This window comes from Lytechinus variegatus, chromosome 8 (genome assembly GCF_018143015.1).
Source record: "Lytechinus variegatus isolate NC3 chromosome 8, Lvar_3.0, whole genome shotgun sequence".
NCBI classification, from domain to species: Eukaryota; Metazoa; Echinodermata; class Echinoidea; order Temnopleuroida; family Toxopneustidae; genus Lytechinus; species Lytechinus variegatus.
The window spans coordinates 16868343-16894094 of NC_054747.1; the positions used below are offsets into that span (position 1 = coordinate 16868343).

The following is a 25752-nucleotide window of genomic DNA, read 5'->3' on the forward strand; positions in this document are numbered from 1 at the left end:
TTGCTCCATTCCTTAAATCGAATAAGGTATCAGCAACTCCCATCGTTGAAGGTCTCTTTTTGTCTGCCATGTTCATTTTTTTCCACATTTATCACTGTATTTGTAAATGAAGGTGCTGCTCCAGTGATAGTGCTATTATGTATTTATTAATTATATTTCATGAACTTTTTTACCAAGTCATTTTTCTCTATTCCTTATCTTTACAAAGTCATTTTTCTCTAACTATTCTTTATTATCTTTACCAAGTCATTTTTCTCTTAAATATTCTGTATTATCTTGTAGCCCTGGGAGTGTCATCGTGGATGCAGATATTGGGGTCTCAGCAGCGATCGCGATGTCTCTATCCGAGGAATCTAAAAACACCATGTCAGCCTTCGAAGTTCAGCTGGCAGTAGCAAATCTGGTATCTAGCGCCATCAACGATGCTGTTATGACATCACTCTCTAATAATCCTCAACTTGGTTCGTCAGATGCTCAAGCTGATATCATAGATGGTAATTTGTCATCCTTTTATCACTTCTTAAAATCTTAAAATCCATATTTTATTGTTCGAAATAGACACCAGAAATGAAATACTCCGAAAAGTTTGTTTTGCCCAATTGATCGTGGGCCCGGCAGCCGCTGTGCAGCGCCAGATCGACGAGGCTCTATCCCTTTAACCGTTGAACGCCAAACAGGGTAGCAGCAACTCCCATCTTTTATCGTCTTTTGGTCTGACGCTGCCGGGGTTTGAACCCCCGACCTCCCGGTTGTGAGACAGACGCTCTAGCAACTGAGCCAACACACCGGTATTACCAGCCACCTCAAAACCAATAATAAGTAGTCATGGAAGATTCTCTGTAAATAGCCAAAATAGTATGATGGGGTGTCCAAACTTCGCGCACTTTTCAAAAATATTCATGAGGCTTAATTTTGTCCACAAATTATTAATAATATAAACAAAACCAATTCAAGAAATAGTTACCACATTGACGGCAAGATCGTAAACTATACAATCATGGACGAAAATGTAAAGTAGGTCACTGGGTTTTGCCGTTATCGCGATCTCAAATTTCTATTCCGATCGGCGAATGCGGGCTGTGCTGGAGAACCGTTCAGAAAAAGTGTGACCTAACTTCGCGCACCAAAGCTTTTGTGGAGATTTAAACAGAGACTCAAGCTCAAAAGGTGAGATATTTATATCAGATTGATGGCAAAATGCTATGGAATCGGTCAGTACCACATTTAACTCACATTTTTTATGATTTCTGCTTGTAAAATGGTAATATCGTGATGCTTGTTGCTTTCTTCAAAACGGGCGCTTACGGTGACAAATTTGCCGATCTTTTGCCAATATTTTCATAAATACTAGACTAATTCTAAAGAAACTTTCAGCGAAGGGTAATTTTAGGTCGCTTTTTCACATTGATGATGTCAGATTTTAAGGATATTGGCTAGTTTTGGAGATAATGACCGTCCGCAAAGTTTGGACACGCGCGAAATTTGGACTCACTGCCATACAAAGGGCATATCTCATGCTCGATGAGTGAACCCCAAACCCGAAAGGGATGGTCCGGGCTGAAAGTATTTAAAGGTCAAGTCCACCTCAGAAAAATGTTGATTTGAATCAATAGAGACAAATCAGACGAGCACAATGCTGAAAATTTCATCAAAATCGGATTTAAAGTTAGAAAGTTATGACATTTCAAAGTTTCGCTTATTTTCAACGAAATAGTTATATGAACGAGCCAGTTACATCCAAGTGAGAGAGTCGATGATGTCACTCGCTCACTATTTCTTTTGTTTTTTATTGTTTGAATTATACAATATTTCAATTTTTACGAATTTGACGATTAGGACCTCCTTGCATGAAGCACAAAATGTTAAAATAATGGAATTCCATGTGTTCAGGGAGGATTGAAACTTCATTTCACATGACAATGACAAGAAAATCAAAATATTTCATATAATAAAATACAAAAGAAATAGTGAGTGGATGATGTCATCAACTCTCTCATTTGGATGTAACTGGCTCGTTCATATAACTATTTTGTTGAAAATAAGCGAAACTTTAAAATGCCATAACTTTCTTATTTTATATCCGACTTTGATGAAATTTTCAGTGTTATGCTTGTTGAATTTTTCTCTTTTTATTTAAATCAAGTTTTTGTTTGGGTGGACTTGTCCTTTAAAGCTTAATTAATAGAGTAGAATTCACTGAGCAAAACGCCCAAAATTGCATCAATATCGGATAACAAATAACAAAGTTATAGCATTTTAAAGTTTAGCAATATTTTGTAAAAACAGTCGTCATGAATATTCATTAGGTGGGCTGATGATGTCACATCCCCACTTGTTCTTTTGTATTTTGTTATATGAAATTAGGTTTATTCAATTTCTTTTCCTCCAAGAACTATCGAAATTGGATTGACAACTGATTTAGTGCATTAGATATTCATTGCTGCAACTTATTTCATTATAAGGGAGACATATTCACACAAGTATAACCTAATGAAAAATTATGATTTTACGTAATAGCATAAGAAAATGGAAAGTGGAGATGTGACATCATCAGCCCACCTAATGAATATTCATGATGACTGTTTTCACAAATTATTGCTAAACTTAAAACTTCAATAACTTTATTATTATTTGTTATCCGATTTTGATGAAATTTTTGGCATTTTGCTCAGTGAATTCTACTCTATGTCTTAAGATAAAGATATTTTCAGCCCAGACCATCCCTTTAAACCTTGTTTTCTTATTTATTCGCAGAAGCTCTCTCAGGATTTTCTTCTTTCAATCAAGTATTTGTGTGGGTTACTGTTGCTCATTTGCGCCTTGATAAACATGTACAGTGCGTCCCACAAAAAACAAAACCGAGATTTAGCGATCATTACTTAATCATAAATAAAATAGACAAATGACCTACCAATTTAAAGCTTAGAATCTCCTCTTTCATCTGATATTACTTAGATTACTTCTCATTCACACATGAGTGAGCAAATACAATTTGAAGAAAGGATATCAAAAACTCATTTGGCAGGGGGTTATGGCTTTCAAAAAGAATATCTTCTCTTTAATTTGATACCTAAATTATAGAAAAGGCTTGAATTTCAATAATTTCATAAAATGAAGAGGTTCTCCAGGCTGGCTTTCAAACTCAACACTCCGTTTTGTTGACGATCAGCCATGCATTAAATCTTTTGTTCACCATGCGAAAGCTTCTTTGGGAAACCGGTAAAAACACATTTATCTCATGAAATTATGGAAATACAAGCCTTATTTCAAATGACCAGAACTTTTTTATTTCTTGACCATTTTCTGTAATTGATTTACCAAATCAAAGAGCAGATATTGAACTTTTCAGATATGTGATTTTCTTTTTGAAACCCAGATACCCCTCGCGAAATGAGTTTTTGGTATCCTTTCTTCAAATTGTTTTTGCTCACTCATGCGTGAATAAGAAATAAGCTAAGTAATATCAAATGAAAGAGGAGATTCTAAGCTTTAAATAGGTCATTTATCTATTCTATTTCTTATTAAGTTATGATAAATGATCGCTAAAACTCGGTTTCGTTTATTCTGGGACGCACTGTATATTATTTTGAAGCTTATTAGGGTTATTCCAATCCCATTTTGGTTTTGATGTCGTAGGTCACATCAAAATATTGCTTGATATTTGACAGTTTCGAACATTGCTGAAGGGAAATAAGAAACACATCCGATATAGAGAATGATGTGACTATTACATTTTCTGTTAACTCGAAGGCGTGTTTAAATCACTGAATACACTCTTCCATTCTACTTAGGTGAAATGTATATGTTCAGAGAAAAGGTGAAATGTATATGTTCAGAGAAAAGGAGAAATGTATGTCAGTCTCTTCTATCATTAAAGGGGAATGAAACCTTTGGAACAAATAGGCTTGTGTAGAAACAGAAAAATCAAAGAATAAGAATAAAGAAAGTTTGAGAAAAATCGGACAAATAGTGAGAAAGTTATGAGCATTTGAATATTGCAATCACTAATGCTATGGAGATCCTCACATTGGCAATGTGACAAGGATGTGTGATGTCACTGATGAACAACTTTCCCTTTGGTGGAGTATAAAATACCCTCAAATTGTCTCTTTTTGCTTTTTTCTTATGATGATACAAACTCTTTATCCACGATGTATTCTTAAAAAATATGTATTACATGCCCTCATGTAGACAGAACACATGATTTATAGATAGATGTGATAAAAGAGGCAATTCTAGTGAAATATATACTAAAGTAATAGGGAGAGTTGTTCACAAGTTACATCACACATCCTAGTCGCATTGCCAATTTGCTATCTCCATAGCATTAGTGATCGCAATATTCAAATGCTCATAACTTTCTCATTATTTGTCTGATTTTTCTCAAACTTTCGTTGATCTGTTTCTTTGATTTTTCTGTTTTCACACAAGCTATCTTGTTCCAATGGTTTCATTCTCCTTTAATTCATTTTCTGGAAACTGTCAAGTTTGCATTTTGTCTCCACACTTATTCAAGGGAATGTTCATGTGTACATAGAATATTTGTACTTCTAATTAGTCCAACAAACATCGGCCTTTTTTTTGGTATTACGACAATACAATTCCTCCATAGTTTATTCAAGCAATATCATCGTCCTTCCTTTATTAAAAAAAGAAGAGTGCTGGGATTTTTTTTTTACTTTTTTTGGAGGTTGGATCAAGAAATGATAAAAGAGATGTGAAATCTTCGATAAAACTATTCATGAAACCTAGGTGAACTTACTTTTCTGCACTATTAATATCCATCTATTTTTAGCATATTACAGATTTTTACTGTCTCAAAAGTTATATTTTTATCATTTTGATATGCTGTGCATACATGTAACTTATTCTTATAACTTCTGTGGACAAATTTATTATGATCAAGTCCCCATTGCAATAAGCTCAGTTTTCCTAAAATAAAAATCGCATCTTATGAATATTCAATGACTGCATTCTTTCCTCTGTCCCTATTCTTTGAATTTAAGCATGAAATAAATGAATTATGTCAGTAAAATCTTGATATAAAGCACATGGCATGCCTTTCCAATAATGAAAACTCATGTGTACTGAAAAGATATCTTAAAGAGAAATGCCAGGAGTATCAGTAAACACTGATTTCATGAGAAAGTCTGTAAAACCTGGCTTAATTGTCAGTATATCATCGAGGATCTAGATCAGGTACAGTTACATAAACTGAACTTTGTAAAATCTTGAAATCTACCCTGAGTAGTGTTCATACTGAAGATCCCCAACACAGCTAAGCGCACGTGGGACAGTGTATTATCATTGCTTTGAATGTCCGTCCGACACTTGACCCGAATCCTGTGCTTATTTACTGATTTCTCAGCAATTACACAATTTCTTCCAGAATCCTTTGGCACATATGTTTTATTTATTAGAACAGACACTTTGGCGGTCATTTCATTGGATTCTGTACGAACTCATTTTGATACCGTTACCACAACTGGCATTTACCTTAAAAATGGACAATATTTTCTTTTTTTCTCTCTCTCTCTCTCTCTCTCTACAGTACGTGTTCCAGTAACCGTCAATGGTATAAGCATCCCAGATAGTGTAACGCCAGGTTCGTCCTACGGTTTCTATATTCGTTCATCCATTACGCTGTTTACCTGTGTATATATTTGTAATGTTCTGGCACAAATCACTCTCTGTAGCATTGAAAAGAATTTATTATGTTTACACCTGCATTTGGATGTATTTATCTGAGTTATGGATCCAGCCAGATTAGATAAAAAAAAAATAGCAGGCCCCCACCAATTTCCACAATCAAAATTGGCCTGAAATTGTATTTTGTCAAATCCAACTGGATCTGTCACTGATTTAACTGATGGCAGCCCTCATGTTATATATTTTGCTACTGAATTTTCAAAATATCTTGTCCTTATTTATGATATACATATGTACAATAAGCATTCGTATTATCTATTCTTATTTGAGAAATTTTGAGCACAAATTTTTTTTTTGAAAGAAAATTTAGTTTATTATTATTATCATATTTTGTATGTTTTATGAAAATTAATCAACATTGTTACAAATTTACAAGATTGGAATGATTCAAAATAAGTGCAAAATGTATGAAATAATAAGGGAAAAAAGGGCAAGGCATATAAAATATCAGTGATTCGAAAATGAGGCAGTGAGAAAGTTGATATAAATCACATGTCTTTGCATTTTATTATTAGTTATTGTTATTATCATTTTTTTATTATTATCATTACTATTGTTATCATTATAATCATTTTGTCCTCATAAAAGAATCATATTTCATGTTTCTTGTATTTTGGGAACCAGGGGATCCTTGCGCTGATGGGTTTTTCCGCTGCACTGACGGTACCTGCATACATGAAACCTTGAGATGCAACTACTTTGATCAATGTCCAATGGGAGAAGATGAGCAATTATGTGGTAATTGGAAAAAAACAGTATTTGGTGCCATTATTTTTGTTCTTACGTGTATGTCTAAAGCTAGTTTTGAGTTGTGGTATAGAAATCTGATTTTGACAGGAAATGGTTGGAAGAAATCCCTAAATATTAAATGTGCTATCCAAAAGCAATCACTGATTCATGCAAGTTCTCTTTCTTCCCAAGTACTGTAAAAATTTTGAATCACCTACCAGGACAAACCCAGCTGTATTTAGAGAAGCCGTACTACCATTCATCCGTGCGATGCAGCCTCCAGTCGGGTCTCTTTATGTTGTAAACCAAGAGGCATTTTTTGCTTGTATGGTGCACACTCACCTTTAATGTATATAAGTGAACTTTCAAATTACTTCACCATGGCAACTCACACTGATACACAGAATGTTTACATCCGCAGCTTTGATGCTGCTGATAGGGATTTCTCTTGTCATATGCCACAATGCTTATTTGGATCAGCAGAGTTTAAGGGAAATAATTCAGGCTTAAATTACTATCATTTCATTACCACATGCTTTTCCTGATGTAGCTAACACAGGAAACGACATGTGGGACCAAACAATATATGGATAGACATTTTTTCGGTAATATTTCTGATCTTAAATTTTTCATTACTCTGTAATTATACATTTTCCTGAAAATGGTTTTGCATATATCATTTATTCATAGTTTTTGTAATTCTTTGTAATATTTTTTTTCTATTCAGATAACCTTCTATTTTCAGTTGTTGCCATATCAGTAGGCCTACAAGCATTCATCTCTGAAGGGCAAGTCCACGCCTAAATAGTTGAGAGAAATATCAGACTAGCAAAATGCTGATAATTTCATAAAAAATTGATCAAAATATGAAAGTTCGGTCAATTTCACTAAGCAGTTGTGTCAAAGTCTTCTTTGGTATGCTAATTAGGTGATCGATCATGTCCTCCTTTCACTATTTCTATTGTATTCCATCATACAATTCCAATTATCTCCTAGACATTTTGTGACATAAACTTTATTCCTCCCTGAATACATAGACAATTACATTATTACAATTTATTATGAATTTGATGAATAATCTCTTTATCAAATCTGCTAAATTGAAATATTGTAAATATCAAACGAGAAAATAGAAAACAGAAAATAAGTGAATGACATCATCTACTCTCTCATATGCACATCACTTTGTTGTGCATATGCTGTTTTTGTTTTGCGTAAAATGAAGGAACTCTAAAATGTCATGGCTCTCTTATTTCATCCATTGTCAATGCAAATTTCAGTGTTATACTTCTTTGGTATATTTTTTTTTTGTTATTCAAATCAACTTTTTGTTGGGGAGGATTTATACTTGAGGAGATGGGGGTCAAACAAGCTTAGTCAGTGTTCCAGCAAAAAGTGATTATTATTTTTTTTTATCATGCTTGTACACCCCATCCCCATCTGTTTGGTAATAGAATACTATAAAACAACACTGAGAAATAGAGTTTCTTCATTTTTTTTGTTTTATTGAATATAGATCAGGGCCCCGTCTTACACATTACGTGAATCCTGTGTTTAAAAAATACCCCACCAGCTTATAACACAGGAACCCCATTGCCCTGCGTGTTATGTCAATGGGAGGTCAGGTGGGGAATCTGAAACCCCAATTTCAGATTTTGGGAGAGCTTCAATTCTCTCGTTTAAACTGGGGTGGGGTTCATTTGACTGCTGATAAGGCCTTGCGTGTAAGTCAATGGGAACTCAAGTGGGGTATCGACACCCCATTTTCAGTTTTGGGGGAAAGTTAAGTTTTTCTCGTTTAAACTGGGGTGGGGTCGACTGCAGCTGCTGATAAGAGCTGAACAAACACCGCGCTGGAAACCGCAACATCTCTCTCTCCCTCTGCCTGGCCGTATGAAGGTCACTTCTCCTTGGGGGGAAGGTGGATTATCTGGGAGAGTGTGTGGTTGTTTACTTAAGGATTACCATTCCTGCATGCTGATATCGGATGGAGGGGGGGGGGCAGTGAGAGAAGCTTGGAATTTGAAATTGGGGTGTCAGACGAGATCTGTTTTTAAACACAAATTTTCGTAATGCAAATAGTTACTTGATTCAATCAATCTCAAGTATATGGAAATCCATCAAAGTCATAATTTTTAATTTAGGAAATTTGCTCAATGTCCTTTGAAAACAAAGAAAAGTATACTAAATTGTCAAGAAAACAGTGAATGTATGAATATACATAATTTCTAGAAAATATTTTGACCAAACATGTATTTTAGATGTAGACGTTGCTGGCTTTCCTTAGCTACGATTGATCCATTCAATCTTAACTCTTTGTAAGACGGAACCCCAGGGCCTGTCTCAAGAGTTGCGATTGATCCGATCAATCACAACTATGGACAGCCAGCAACGTCAACATCTGAAATGCATGAATGTTCAAAATCTTTTCTAGATATGACATAAATTACATAAATTACATAGATTCATTGTTTTCTTGAAAATTTGGTGTGTTCGCCTTTGTTTGCAAAGGACATTTTGAAAATTTTATGCAGAGAAAATTATTACACTGATGGATTTCCATAGAGATGCGATTGATTGGATCAATCGTAACTCTTTGTAAGACGGGGCCCAGATATATATTTTAGAATTTTGAGAGTGTCTTTTAGAGGTAAAATAGTGAAACAAGGAGACTTGACATTTGACATACATGTAATTTTTTTTACGACAATCAATCATTGCAGGTGAATGCGAAAGTGATGAGTTCATGTGTGACAACGGCAAATGTATACCAGAGCAATGGCAATGTAATTTTTACCTCAATTGTGGTTATGACAACGGCATGTACAACTACGAAGACGAGATTGGCTGCGGACAAGGGGAGATAGGTGAGGCTCTGTAATAAAAACGTTGCAGTTATGCTAGTAGTTAAACAGGTAACTTTGCCAAAGTCACATAATCCGGTCTGATAAATCACTTTGGTTGAATATCTATTTGACGCGTGGAAGTTGACGTGTGCATGTTTACCTACATTTTTATAGTTTTTTTATAGGTACTTTACTTTTACTTTTATCCAACGAAGCATGTAGGACTATGCCTGTTCATCAGTCCAAGGAAATAAACTGTATGCTCCACACTATCAGTTCAATTAGTTGCGTGTGGCAAGTAGTAGCATCTGGCAAGAACTAGATGCATGGGGCAAGTAGTTACATGTGGCAAGATATAAAATCCATTACTCAAAGTCGTACACAAAAGCAATATCCTTCCAGTGATTATCAAGCCGATTCGTAAAGGAATTTACAAAAGGTGCTGAAACCACATTTTCTGGAAGACTGTTTCAGAGCTTATAACTCAATTTAAAAAGAAGAACTTCCTTTTTTTTACATCAAGCCTTGCTTACTGCTTCTCAAGTTTCTTTTATTATTATCATCATCATTTCAATGTTGTTGGCTTTGTCCTCCTCAGTTCTACAGTACTCCTAGATATTCAACTTTTTTAATTTTCCTCATCTTTCTTCCTTCTCATCTTCTTTTTCTTCATCTTCCTCCTCATCATCTTTTTCTTATTCTTCCTCGTCACCCTCTTTCTCCTCCGCCTCCTCCCCCTCTTCCTCTTCCTGCCTCTCTTTATCCTCCCCCTCCTTTTCTTCCTCCCCTTCCTCTTCTTTATCATCTTCTTCCTTCTTTTCTTCCTTCTTCTTCTCTACCTCCGTCCCTCCTCTTCCCTCCTACTGTTGCTTTTCCACCTCATCCTCCTCTTCCTCCTCATCAATATCAATTCTTTCCTCACTCTACAGAAAACATCACCCTTGTTCAAGGGACACCGGTGCTCGTCCAGCCCCCATCCTACCCCAACCCATACCCCGCTCTTGAGAACCGTTACTGGGCTATCACCACGGAAGACCCTGACCTCATCATCGGATACACTTTCATTACATTCGACCTTAGACTTTCGGCCAGACTGAACTTTGAAAACAGAACCACGGGTATAAGCCATCCATCAAACGATTTGGCGTTCTATTATTACCGCTTTGAACCGGTTCCAGGAAGAGTTTATGCTCTACAGACCAACGCTGCATTTATGTTCTTCTATCCTGGCACACATCCTGGCGGAACGGGATTTGAAATTGAATTCAACGCCATTCATCCGTCTAGTGAGTCCATATTCAAATTCAATTTCTAATAAAGATATTTTTCTTAGTGAAGATCACGATCCGATTTTAGAGTAAAACATGGTAGAATGTGATGCTAATATTGAGACATGGAACATCTTACTGTGTAATGTTCTAAATCATTGTACGAATCCTATGTTCACATCCGTGGCTATATGCCACCATCCTTATAATAAAAGCAAATTTAATATCTAGTCGTAATGATTTCATACATGTAGCAGTCGTACGATTGTCTTCAATTTGAAACTAATTTGGCCTTTACTCCAAAATAAAGACTTGCAATCTTTCAAAATGGGTGTATTGATATTTTTTGAATAATTTTTACCTCAAATAAAATGATATGTTCCATTCACATTTTCAGAAAATGAGCAAAGTGCGATTAGTTCCAAAATCGGATTGCGAACAGTCGTAAGGTGTGCGGTGACCTTAAGACATCATCTGCATGTTGAATATAGAACATTATAGAGCAGAGCTGTGGGGCAAAAATGTATGTAAAAGGAATTAAATCAGGTTTATTAAGATTCAAAGAAATTTCAATCAATGTTAACAAATCAAGTGCCAATTAAATTGTCTTCTGAAGGTATTATTAAATGTAGCATTATATCTAAGGGACATGGCTGGTGAAGGGAATTGTTATAGCTGTCATTTGGACATTTTCAACCCTGAAAATATTTTGCATTTTGGGAGGGATATGTTTTCTGCCTTGAGTTGACGACATATTTACAGCAATATATTGTCAATGCTTGTGCTGATGTTTATTGTATACTCATACAATTTTTTATAGCTATTATCATGTTGATTTTTTAATTGCTATTTTGAAATTCTGAATGAAAACAACATTAATTTACTTTCATTGTTAAGAAATGTGCATTTTGATTATCGTTAAAACTCTGTTTACTTCACGTTATGTGCCAAAGTTTGGCTCCATTTTGACTCCGCACAATGATGTTTGGATATTTCTTCGAATTATATTTGAATCTTACTCTGTTCACATTCATTTTGTGATGTTTAATATTTCTGTATATTTGTAAGGTTTTTTTTAAGCATTGTTTTGAAAATAGATGATTTGATTCGATATTGGTTTATTGTGATGACGTGGTCAAGTGATTACGATTCTCGTCATGGGTCGTCGGTTCAAATCCCAGCTACAGCTTGCTTTCCTTCAGCGAGAAAGGCACCCACATTGTGCTGCACTCAACCCAGGTGAGGTGAATGGGTAACCGGCAGGATTAAATCATTGAATGCATGTGCTGAGCGCTGGAAGGCAACAGGAACTAAAGCCGGGATAATAGTAATAATAGTATTTTTCTAGGTACATGGTGCTGTATAAATGCTTATCATTATAAGTTATACTATTTATAGCATATACACCTGTTCCGTGTGACCTTGGACAGTTCCAGTGTGCCAGTGATGGGGAATGCATCCCCAGCTACTATCAGTGTGACGATTACTACGACTGTTCAGACAAGTCAGACGAAATTCCAGAGGTTTGCGCCAATATGCCCCCTCCAGGTAAGCCTACGTATCTCTGTGTGTTGCAAAAAACTGGCGGTCAATTGCAGGTCAGTTTCAACTTCAAAATCAATCATAAGTCTTGCAATTCCGATTGCATTTGATCACTGGAGTTTTGCTAGAAACTTGCAATCATTGCAAGTCAATTTCAAGGGCCTGTTTTATAAAGGACTTACAGCTGATGTAACTTTGCCATTATAATGACTACCATGGTAACAGGGCTCAGCCGCCAATCAAAATCAAGGTTACAATGGTAGTTGCCATAATGGCAAAGTTACAACAGTTGCAAACTCTTTGTGAAACGGGCCCTTGGTCCCAAATTAAATCATGAATTGTGTGTTAATTGCAAATACCCTGTCTGATTTATATATCATGTCAAATCATCTGATGTTATATTGTTTTGAATTATGTTCACATGTGAAATAAAGTCAAATTCAAATTCAATTCAATGGAGCTTGATTGAAATTAAATATTTAATTCCATTTTGCAGGAGAGTGTGTTGCTGGCAACCATCAGTATCAGTGTGCAGATGGTGAGACATGCATCCATGCTGCCTGGGAATGTGATCACTATGAAGATTGTCCCGGTGGAGATGACGAACATCAAAATTGTGAGCTTATTCAGTTGTAGTTGGGGCTATTATTGAAGGGGACGAGAGTTCAACGATAAGTTGGATTAATTTTGATAAAAGTAAAAGAAATATAGAAGCATTTTGAAGAAGGTTCAGTGATATGTCAAAGGATAACAGAGTTCTTAAATTTTAAAGTTTTGATTCTTGGGATGCTCCTCACAAATTATGTCGTTTGTTGTGAATTCAAACAAATTCCATTTTCTCTAAAAATTGAAAATGATTTTACGTGTCTAATACCATTGATAAGAATGTTAAAAAGCCTTGCTAAAGCCGTGATGAAGAGTCAGTGGTGTAAATTCTACGTATCATTTAATATCAAAAAAGTAAAAAAAAAGTATCAATTCTGTCGTAGTCGTTTAATGCTTCTTTACCTATTAGAGTTTTAAATGTGGTATGTTGTGGCCGTTGGGATTTAAATTCAAATCTAGCGCCCTCATCGACCACATTCACAAACTCCCATGATTCAAGCCCCGACAGCATCTTCCCCCGCTAGTACCAGGACCTGTCTGGCTGAAGTTGTTTCTCATAGACCTAGTCTACAAACAGAAATATCAACTTAAGTGTCTGTTTTGGGATCAAAATCATTGTTTTGCCTAAATTAAGTCAGATTTATCAATAGCTTCCACATAGCACGTGACTTGCCACGTATTACACTGTGTATTATCGCACATGCCACACGAGCAACCGCAGGAGAGTGGCATATTTTGACAATATTTTATGCTAAAACCTGCTGAAATCAATACCAATCTTGACTGAAATTATTGACTTAATATCCCAATAAAGATGAGGTCATTTTTAAAATATCACCTGATATTTAGAACCCATGTTTTTGAAGTCACATGGCTTCCGGTCGGTCTATCGGGTATATGCGCATTCCCGGTAGGCCTATCGGGTTCAAAGGGTTTAAGATGGGCACATACTTTACATATCTCCTGACAAAATCACATCCCAAACTTTCCAGCCCTTTATTTCCATGCTTGCAAGGTCTTTTTTGTATACAAGACAAATATATGCAGGTATTTCATTTTGATGAGACACCCCACTGAATTAGATTTTGAAGTGAAATCTGTAAATTTATACAATAAAACAAATATTCAGTTTATATCCTTCACACAGAGACTATTTTGTTGCCCATGCCTGTGTATAATTTAGTAGTGAAATGGAATAATGGGCAAAGTTCTAATAAATGTGAGTTCTGACCTGCAATTTTTTTGTGTGAATACATGTATTTTGTTTTTGTTTTAGGTCCTTGTGATTCAAATAGTACATTCCGATGTTCGCCCGATGAGAGGTGCTTTCCAGTTGCCTGGATGTGCGATGGGTATCCCGATTGCGCCGATTTTTCTGACGAATCATCGTGCGGGGGCCCAGATTCTATAGGTAAATACTGTGTACATTTAGGTTACTGTTTCATGAAGACCTAAAGAATTTCCTTCAGCCAATCAATTGAATGATTTCAGTAGCTATAACTCTTTTCCCGCCACAGACAGAATCACTCCTGCGCCACATTTATTTTTAAAGGACAAGTCCACCCCAACAAAAACTTGATTTGAATAAAAAGAGAAAAATTCAACAAGCATAACACTGAAAATTTCATCAAAATCGGATGTAAAATAAAGTTATGACACTTAAAGTTTCGCTTCATTTCACAAAACAGTTATATGCACATCTCGGTCAGTATGCAAATGAGGGAACTGACGACATCACTCACTCAGCATTTCTTTTGTATTTTATTATATGCAATATTTTGATTTTCTCGTCATTGTCATGTGAAATGAAGATTCGTTTCTTCCTAAACACGTGGAATTCATTATTTCAACATTTTGTGCTTCTGGCAAGGAAGTCCTAATCATCAAATTTGTAAAAAATTGAAATATTGTACAATTCAAACAATAGAAAACAAAAGAAACAGTGAGTGAGTGACATCATCGACTCTCTCATTTGGATGTAATTTGCTCGTTCATATAACTATTTTGTTAAAAATAAGCGAAACTTTGAAATGTCATAACTTTATTATTTTACAGCTGATTTTGATGAAATTTTTTAGCATTGTGCTTGGCTGATGTTTCCCTATTGATCCAAATCAACATTTTTCTGAGGTGGACTTGACCTTTAAAGGAGCAGCAACCTTAAAAAGGGGATTTGCATGGAGTATGCTAATTCAACTCACAAGAGCTTTTGATTAGTTTATTGTAAAGAAAAGCTTTGTGTGAGCTCCATAGATTGCAATGCCCAGATCACTATTGTGGATGTACCTTATGAATAATAAACTTAATGCACTCTGTTTGTGTCGTGAATAGAATGTGACTTGAGTCGAACTTGGCAATCTGTTGTATGTGACCCTCGTAGAACAAAGCAGGCAAAGAGTTAAAATGCTATAATTGCAAATGTGTTATTATAACAAGTATAATGTAATGCATGCATGGCCATACTTCATGGATTCATTTTTTTTTCTTTGTTCAAATCCCTCATTGCCTAGCATCCTTTTATGAGGTATGAGTCCACACTTTGCCACTCTCCACCGAGGTCTTAAATAGGAATGTCGTATGTGAATAATTTTTAGTTTATCGAGCCCGAAGGGCCAGATGAGCTTATGCCCTGGCGTAACTTCGGTCGTTTGTCATCAATCCACAATTTCAAAATGCCTCTTCTTTGTCATTTCAAGTCCGATTTCAATTCTGTTTGCTTTATATGATAGCACTAAGTGGGGGATTCAAAACTTCTACACAGAATTTTGAAACTCATTAATTATGCTAGTTTATGCACATTTTTCAAAATTCACATAAAATGCTTCTTCTTTATTTGTCGACTGATTTTGATTTTTTTTCTTCCATCTGGTAGATCTCATGAGGTTCACCAACGTTCTACACAGAATTTTGACATTTTTAATGGAAAGTTATTTATGCTAATTTATGCGAAATTTATTCATAAATCACAAAAAAGCCCGTTCTTCTTTATTTGTTGACCGATTCCAATTCTGTTTCCTCAATTTATGTCACCAATGTAATTCACTACAATGTAAACTGTGCTGAAATTTAAAAATGTGTTCGTGATGCCAGATGAGCTTCACATCTTTGATGTGCTAGTTTCCAATGAAAAACACTCTGGCCGATATGATTTATTCTTAGTTTTTGTCTCACCTGCGAAGCAGAGTGAGACTATAGGCGCCGCTTTTCCGACGGCGGCGGCGGCGGCGTCAACATCAAATCTTAACCTGAGGTTAAGTTTTTGAAATGATATCATAACTTAGAAAGTATATGGACCTAGTTCATGAAACTTGGCCATAAGGTTAATCAAGTATTACTGAACATCCTATTAAAGTTTCATGTCACATGACCAAGGTCAAAGGTCATTTAGGGTCAATGAACTTAGACCATGTTGGAGGAATCAACATTGAAATCTTAACCTGAGGTTAAGTTTTTGAAATGTCATCATAACTTAGAAAATATATGGACCTAGTTGATGAAACTCGGACATAAGGTTAATCAAGTATCACTGAACATCCTGCATGAGTTTCACGTCACATGACCAAGGTCAAAGGTCATTTAGGGTCAATGAACTTTGGCCGAATTGGGGATATCTGTTGAATTCCCATCATAACTTTGAAAGTTTATGGATCTGATTCATGAAACTTGGACATAATAGTAATCAAGCATCACTGAATATTTTGTGCAAGTTTCAGGTCTCATGATTAAGGTCAAAGGTCATTTAGGGTCAATGAACTTTGGCCAAATCGGGGGTATCTGTTGAATTACCATCATAACTTTGAAAGTTTATTAGTCTAGTTCATTAAACTTGGACATATGAGTAATCAAATATCACTGAACATCCTGTGCGCGTTTCAGGTCACATGACCAAGGTCAAAGGTCAATGAACTTTGCCGAAGTGGGTGTATCAGTTGAATTACCATCAAAACTTTGAAAGTTTATGGATCTGATTCATGAAACTTGTACATAAGAGTAATCAAGTATCACTGAACATCCTGTGCGAGTTTCAGGTCACATGATCAAGGTCAAAGGTCATGTAAGGTCAATGAACTTTGGCCATGTTGGGGTTTTTTGTTGAATAACCATCATATCTCTGTAAGTTTATTGGTCTAGTTCATAAAAAGTGGACATAAGAGTAACCATGTATCCCTGAACATCTTGTGCAAGTTAGAGTAGTATTCAAAGTCAGCACTGCTGCTATATTGAACCGCGTGATGCAGGTGAGACGGCCAGAGGCATTCCACTTGTTATGATTCTGTGTAAGTTTTTTTTTCCATTCTATGGACATTTTGAGGCGTGATAGCTCAGTCGGTAGAGCGGGGGTTTCGTGTTCCGGTGACCCGGGTTCGATTCCCACTAGGTGCGCTAGTGCCCTTTGGTAAGGCATTAGTCCTCAGTACCAGGTCCTTTGGAGAGGACCTTAGCCGTCGGTTTCTGGTTGCTTGCTTACAAGCATTCATGCTTTCTTAGCAATCAGGTAAAAAATCACCACCACCATTTTATTTTCTGTACATTGTTCCTAGTACCAGAGTTAATCTGTAATGGCTTTTTGTTTGTTATTTATCTGCAGATGCCCGGGTTTTAAGTCCAGGACAAACCATGAATTTCACATCTCCCAACTATCCTAGTGATTACGGGATGAACGTATACTATGCCTTCACCTTCCAAACAATCGAAGGATATAGAATTCGGGTAGGTCTGCCATATTAATGATGATAATAATGATAGTGAATATAAATTAGTATAGTGCAGCTTTTGTATGAATACACGTATATTCGGCTGTGCTTACTCAGAAATCGTTTTACTTAGTTCTGCATTTTTTTAAGTAAAGAGAAAGGTTTTCAATTTCAATTTGAAGATTGACAGAGACAAAGAGCTTCTAGAGCTGAGGGTTCCCAGTCCGTCAGGTAAATCAAGGAAAATTAATTTACTTTTTTCCAGTCAGGGGAAAAATCAGGGAATGTGATAAGATTGTGGTCTAGTTGTTAGGAGTCTTGTCTCTCAATCTGAGGGATGTGGGTATGAATCACAGCCATGGCGTTTTTCCCTCAGCAATGAATTTATCCACATTTTGCTGCACTAAACCCAGGTGAGGTGAAAGGGAACCCAGCAAGATTAATTCCTTGAAATGCACTGAGCGCTCGGAGGCTGCTTGAGCTACAGCTGGGATGATGATAATAACAATGCTCCTCGGAATAGATTATTTCTAGATAGTTGGCGCAATATGAATGCCTTTTATTATATGCTGATGATAATGAATGCTATTAGATCTGATAATGATGATAATAGTTTTAGTGATGATTAAAATGACTATTATTACAATAATAATGATTTTGATTTTAAGAAGATAGCTTGATGATTTTGGGATTACATTCGTTCAATATGCACATATCTTACAAACCATCGAGGAATATAGAATTTGGGGAGGCCTGCCATAGAAATATCCTATCAATAATGATATCATATGTACATCTATTCATGATAATCTCTATAATGATGATCAAAATAATTATATCAATATTATGATGATCATGATCACAAGAAGAGGTCTTGGTGGCCTAAAGATGTTGGGATTTGAATTGGTGGACCTGTTGGTATTGTTAACTCTATCTAGGCTGGGGTATTTTGGGAGTTCACATGGGGGGGGGCCTCCCAGGCCCCCTTGAGATCTCTGCCGTCGACTGCACGATCACGCCTGGGACATAATCTACCAAATTATAGTAATTTATTTAGTGATTATGCTAATTCATGCGTAATTAGTATGCGAAATCATACTTTTTCCTCAAACTCCCTAAATAAAGCTCCAAATGTTCTAATACTTGGTGCAGGAAATTTTGTGGTGTTCTTAGCAAGTGTACATAAAATGTGATATCAAATCATTTTCTTATGTATTATATTTTTTTGCAATTTCTTATGTATTTCTTTGTTTCGACCTTTTGTTTTTCATTGTTTTTTTCAATGAAATTTGTTGGGGACTCTTGGATCATAAAAAAGCATAAGACAGATGCATTTAGACCAGCAATACTAAAAATAATCATACGTTTATGAATTTTGGTTGAAAACACAATTTGCATTGACTCTGTACACGAAACCACATTTTTTAGCAATTTTGGGTCCGACATGCACTTACAATGTAATTTCTGAGCCACATGCCCAGGTGACGTGAAATTGGTCTCAAAAGTTGCGCAAGATTTGAAAGTAAAAAGTCCGCGAGCGGTGCAGTAAAAAAATATTGCGTGAATCGTTGAGGGGGGCCTTAGGGGTAAGGTTAGGGCTAGGCAAAGGGATGATCAACTGTTATGTTTTCAGTCAGGATTCTAAGTGCAAGGTGGGTAGTTTGAGGAGAAAAAGATGACCATCGAAGGGTTCCATGATATTTGCTCCAGCGACAATCACTCTACAGCAAATTCCACACATTAAATGGAATGACCCACTTCAGCCCTAGGATTTAACACTATACCCCATCCAGTTTGAAGAGATAAGACTTCAGTTTAGATTTGAAGGTCTCTAGTGATGATATAATTCTTAACTTCAATGGCAAATTATTCCAGAGAGAAGGTGCTGAGAAAGAGAAAGCTTGCACACCATATGCTGCACGTGTTTTGGGAGTCTTAATTGGTTACACTTCGTAATTCTAAAGGATCGTAATTCCGAAACAAGTAAATTGCCTGTACCTCGATGTCTGTTAATCCAAAAACGTAAAAGGGTTCACATTTGTGGCGTTATTCCAAAGGTTTGATAATCCGAAAACGAAATAAGGTTTGATGTTCCGAAGGTTCGTTAATCCGAAAATAAAATGAGGTTTGTTGTTCCGAAGGTTCGTTAATCCGAAAACGAAATAAGGTTTGTTGTTCCAAAGGTTTGTTTGTCTGAAAAACAAAATAAGGTTCGTTAATCATTTCGTTTTTTTGGATTAACGAACCTTCGGAATTAAGAACTATTTCTTTTTCGGACTAACAAACTTTCGGCATTACGAACCTTCGGAAATACGAACCTTCGCGATAATCAAACTTTCGGCATAACGAAGCTTCGGAAATACGAACGTTCGGAATAACCGAACCTTCGGAATAAGGAAGCTTCTATGCTGGTGTGATGATTTCAGGCTATGAGCTGGTGTGTAAGGCATGGCAAGGTCTCGTTAATATTCTGGTGCCATACCATTTATCACTTCTCAAGTGAGAAGAAGTATTTTAAATTCTATACTCTTCAGGATTGGCAACCATAGTAGCTTTTGGAGAATTGGTGAAATGCGTTGATATTTTGACGTACCACTTAATGGGTGAATGATGGTGTTTGTGCTACACTAACGTAAATATTTCTAATACGTTGATATCATTCTTGCAACCCAGATCAACGTTTATGACTTCTCCACTGAGATTGGAGGGTATGCACTGATAGGGGATGGATTCGATCCGAACGATTTTTACTCAAGTTTACTCTACCTGGACTACACGAGTGAAGTCCCAAGCGTAGCACCAATATCGGTGATATCGACTTCACATGCAATATGGGTGAAACTGCACGGGGGCCCGTATGGATTCAACAGACTATATGCATCGGCAACGTCAACAAGTAAGTGCTTTTTGATGATTTATGGATCAAACAAATATATGTACTTATTATTCACACGGGGTCTGGTGTTGCCACATTCTATTCCAATAATGACCTAACATTTGCCTACAATTGTACCATGGTGAATACAGACCTGGCAACCAGTATGTTTTGGCGTATTTAGTACGTTTTTGTAGCCAAAATACAGCAGTACGTTTTTTTTTTTAAGAATGTGTTATTGTGTAAAAAAATAAAGAGATTTTTTTTTTTACAAAATCATAATTTATGGAGAAAAATCATCTCTATACGTCTCTTTTTCATAAAACATACACAAATATGGTTATTAGATCAACTTAATTTTAGGTAACTTGTTTTTTTTTCAATCATTTTGCTAAAACCAGGGGAAGATATGCACATGTTTAAATGTTGTCTTTTTCATCTGCATAAGCAGTGTGCATTTTAGCTTGCATGCAGCTTGAGCGCCGCGATGAGCGATTGCGCCACGCATTTTATTAGGCAGATACACTTTTTTGGGGGGAAAAATACACTATTTTTTTATCACAGAATACAGTTTTTCATTCCCAGAGGTTGGCAGGTCTGTGAAAAATTGTCTGTTTAAAGGATAAGTCCACCCCAACAAAAAGTTGATTTGAATAAAAGGAGAAAAATCCAACAAGCATAACACTGAAAACTTCATCCCAATCAGATGTAAAATAAGAAAGTTATGACATTTTAAAGTTTTGCTTAATAAAAAAAAACAGTTATATGCATATCCTGGTCGGTATGCAAATTGGCAGACTGATGACGTCACCCACTCACTATTTCTTTTGTATTTTATTATATGAAATATTCTAATTTTCTCCTACTTGTCAAGTGAAACAAAGTTTTATTTCTCTCTGAACATGTGGAATTACCATTATTCTAACAGTTTATGGTTAAGTTAAGTTGGTCCTTATTGTCAAATCTGTAAAAATTGAAGTATTGTATTATTCAAACAATGAAAAACAAAAGAAATAGTGAGTGATGGACATCATCGACTTTCTCATTTGCATATTGCTAAGTGGAGGAGCCGTGGTGTAGTGGTTCTGACTCTCGCCTTGTAAACAGAGGGTCGTGTGTTCGAATCCCACCGCCGCGGTCTGGCGTCCTTTGGCAAGGCGTTAATCCACACTTTGTCACTCTCGACCCAGGTGCTAAATGTGTACCCGGTAGGATGTGAAAGTCATTGTAGCTTGTCCAGTACTGTGTGCGCCTCACAGGCGACTGACTGTAATACTCCCCATGGAGTGGAGGATGTGCACACTTTGTGTGCCGGAATGACTGATTGAATCCGATGACCGGGGTAACAATATATCTGTAAAGACACGTCGTTCCGATGGATTAAGCGCTATATAAAAGTGGATTATTATTATTATTAAGTTGTGCATTTAAATGCACAACTAGGCGTTGTGGCGTGCGCCTGTAATCCAAGCTGTGGGGAAGTTACAAATTGATGCAGAGGTTCGAACCCTGGTCACGTCTTGCGGATGGTGACGTTAAAGATCAGTACCAGACATAAATAATCATACCTGATTGATACACGTCTGACAAAACTCAAATACACACACAATGTTTTGTGAAAAAATAAGCGAAACTTTTAAATGTCATAACTTTCTTATTTTACATCCGATTTCGATGAAATTTGCAGCGTTATGTTTGTTTGATTTTTCTCTATCGATTCTGATCAACTATTTTTGGGGATTCTTGAATGATGTTGAGAACAAAGTGGAAATAAAACACATTGGAATAATATGTCTTCTAAGCTTTTATCTTCCCCAAACTATTTCGTATTTATATTGCCTACCAATCCTTCCTTATTTTTCTTATTGTAAGTTGGTACTGGCTAACACACACCAGAGCCATCTTTAAAAAATTATGTTCCCTTCAAATGAGATGGATTATTTCCACCAGACGAAAACATACCAATCACCGACACTCAATTTTCATTCCATTTCCTTGAAACTGCTGAAGTTATACAACAATAAACTTTAAAAGCAATTTAATTTTGTGTATAAATGTTTCCTAAGAAATTTAAAGACTTTTTGAAGCCTTGTCAAGTATGCATAATTCTCATCACCTATCTATATACACAGCAGTGCGTTGTGCACAGTCAATGAATAGCATCCTAAAGCATGAATAGTCAAATTATTGACCAGTTGTATATAAACCTTGTTGATCATATATTTTTTCCTTCGATTATCATTTGAAATGAGGATCAATGCTTCAAATGGTTCATTGATTAATGACAAACTATATCTGACTGATATTCAAATGGCTTCATGTGCCTTAAATCGTCTTTTTCCAAAATTAGGTGAATGAATCAAGAATGATTTTGAATGCCCAGAAGGGCCATGTAAACTATTGCTGTTCTTATGAATGTGTTTTTCTGAATGTAGATCAGTTAACTGAAAATAAATTCCAATGCCCAGTTGGCTTATTCATTTTTAATGGATTATATTACTCATTGACATTTGAGTGTTTCTATAAGCCTTCAATTTGTGCATTTTATAATACCGGTACATGTGCGCACACTGCACTCTTGTGATTTTTTTTTATTTTTAGCTCAATCCATGTTAATCCTGGTAACGTAATTGTTAATATGCCTTTAGCTGTCTTTGCGAATGTAGATGAAGTCATTGAAAACAATTATGAATGCCCAAATGGCTCATTCACTATCCAACAATTATATAATGTAAATATTACTCCTTCAATTGTTTTTCTAATTGTAGATGAATGCATTGAAAACGAGTTTGAATGTCCAGATGGCTCTTGCATACCTTCATATTACTTATGTGACTTTTATCCCGATTGCAATCCGGGATACACGGATGAGCTGAATTGCCCAGAACACCCTACCATTGGTAAGAAATGTTTCTTATAGGTTTAAAGGTAAATGCTAGTTGTGGTAACAATATCAAAATGAGTTCGTACAGAATCCAATGAAGTGACCACCAAAGTGTGTATAAATGAAACATATGTGCCAAAGGATTCTGGAAGAAATTGTGTAATTGCTGAGAAATCAACAAATAAGCACAGGATTTGGGTCAAGCGTCGGGCCGACATTCAAAGCAATAATAATAATAATACACTGTCCCACGTGAGCTTATCTGTGTTGGTGATCTTCAGTGTGAATATTTTTCAGCGTAGATTTCAAGATTTCACAAAGTTCAGTTTATGTAACTGTACCAGATTTAGATCCTTGATGATATACTAACAATTTAGCCTGGTTTTACAGACTTTCTCATGAAATCAGTGTTTACTGTAACTACTGGTATTTCTCTTTAAGGGCTGGTCCTTGATTTTAAAACAAAGAAGTTATTATCTGGTCTTGAGTCTGACTTTGAAGTTAATCACTTTGGAGTGACAGGGAAATCAAGAAACATGCGAATGACTTGTTGCTGAGTGAGAGTCATATATGCACACAAATTTATACATGTATGGGACTATTAAATAAACAAATGATTGGGCTCAACTGTGTCAGCTATCTTATATGCCAGAAGCATTTATGTTTTCAGGTTCTTGGTCAGTCTGTCCACTTTTGCTTTTGTAATACATGTAACTAAAGAATAATATAATGAATCAACTTAAAAATGTGGGTCATGTAAATATGCATAAAGGAATGCAAAAAAAAAAAATAGGGGAGGGGTTATAAAGTCACTGGTCAAATAGTTCAGTTGTCCTTCATATACTCCATAACGTTCTGCTCTTGCAAGAACTAAACGGTCTGAAGCATTGACTTCAAACTTGGATTACATACGGTAGTCATATTAAGGATATTCTTATAAAAAAATGTAAGATATTCTGAAGTTTCTTTCTTGCAAATTTTGCTTTTTTCAACTCAGAGTGAAGTCAAGTACAGCTATGCACAAGATTTTCCGTGATTGGGCACAAGGTTACAGGCATTGTGCATGATATATACAGTGCGTCCCACAAAAAACAAAACCGAGATTAAGCGATGATTTATCATAACTTAATCACAAATGCAATAGACAAATTACCTACCATTGTAAAGCTTAGAATCTCCTCTTTCTTCTAAAATTACTAAGATGATTTCTCATTCATGCATGAGTGAGCAAAAACAATTTGAAGAGGGGATACCAAAAAGTCATTTGGCGGGCTGTATCTGGGTTTCAAAAAGAAAACCACATTTTTAAAAAGTTCAATATCTGCTCTGTAATTTGATACTTCAATTACAAAATATGGTCAAGAAATAACAAACTTCTGGTTATTTAAAATAAGGCTTGAATTTCAATGATTTCATAAAATGAAGAGGTTTTACAGGCTAGCATTCAAACTCACTCGACACTCCGTTTTGTTGACGATCAGCCATGCATTAAGTCTTTTGTTAACCATGCGATAGCTTCTGTGGGAATTAAACCGTTGAAAACATATTTATTTAATGAAAGTATGGAAATACAAGCATAACTTTCTTATTTCTTGACCATTTTTGTCTCACCTGCGAAGCAAAGTGAGACTATAGGCGCCGCTTTTCCGACGGCGGCAGCGGCGTCAACAACAAATCTTTACCTAAGGTTAAGTTTTTGAAATGACGTCATAACTTAGAAAGTATATGGACCTAGTTAATAAAACTTGGCCATAAGGTTAATCAAGTATTACTGAACATCCTATTAGAGTTTCATGTCACATGACCAAGGTCAAAGGTCATTTAGGGTCAATGAACTTAGACCATGTTGGAGGATTCAACATCAAAATCTTAACCTGAGGTTAAGTTTTTGAAATGTCATCATAACTTAGAAAATATATGGACCTAGTTCATGAAACTTGGACATTAGGTTAATCAAGTATCACTGAACATCCTACATGAGTTTCACGTCACATGACCAAGGTCAAAGGTGATTTAGGGTCAATGAACTTTGGCCCAATTGGGGATATCTGTTGAATTCCCATCATAACTTTGAAAGTTTATGGATCTGATTCATGAAACTTGGACACAATAGTAATCAAGCATCACTGAAAATTTTGTGCAAGTTTCAGGTCTCATGATTAAGGTCAAAGGTAATTTAGGGTCAATGAACTTTTGCCGAATCAGGGGTATCTGTTGAATTACCATCATAACTTTGAAAGTTTATTGGTCTAGTTCATTAAACTTGGACATTAGAGTAATCAAGTATCACTGAACATCCTGTGCACGTTTCAGGTCACATGACCAAGGTCAAAGGTCAATGAACTTTGGCCGAATTGGGTGTATCTGTTGAATTACCATCATAACTTTGAAAGTTTATGGATCTGATTCATGAAACTTGTACATAAGAGTAATCAAGTATCACTGAACATCCTGTTCGAGTTTCAGGTCACATGATCAAGGTCAAAGGTCAAGTAAGGTCAATGAACTTTGGCCATGTTGGGGTTTTTTGTTGAGTAACCATCATATCTCTGTAAGTTTATTGGTCTAGTTCATAAAAAGTGGACATAAGAGTAACCCT

General features: G+C 35.9%; 1 protein-coding gene across 1 annotated transcript in view; it reads left to right on the forward strand.

The window, feature by feature from the left end:
- The window catches only part of LOC121419519, a 147499-nt gene that overhangs the window by 45419 nt on the left and 76328 nt on the right, over positions 1-25752 (forward strand). Inside the window, exons 14-24 of the mRNA XM_041613974.1 lie at positions 283-494; positions 5552-5605; positions 6334-6447; positions 9162-9305; positions 10214-10570; positions 11951-12100; positions 12591-12710; positions 13977-14111; positions 17289-17410; positions 20068-20290; positions 23038-23169. Of these exons, the coding sequence (XP_041469908.1) occupies positions 283-494; positions 5552-5605; positions 6334-6447; positions 9162-9305; positions 10214-10570; positions 11951-12100; positions 12591-12710; positions 13977-14111; positions 17289-17410; positions 20068-20290; positions 23038-23169 (1763 nt within the window). The remainder of the gene's footprint in view (positions 1-282; positions 495-5551; positions 5606-6333; positions 6448-9161; positions 9306-10213; positions 10571-11950; positions 12101-12590; positions 12711-13976; positions 14112-17288; positions 17411-20067; positions 20291-23037; positions 23170-25752) is intronic.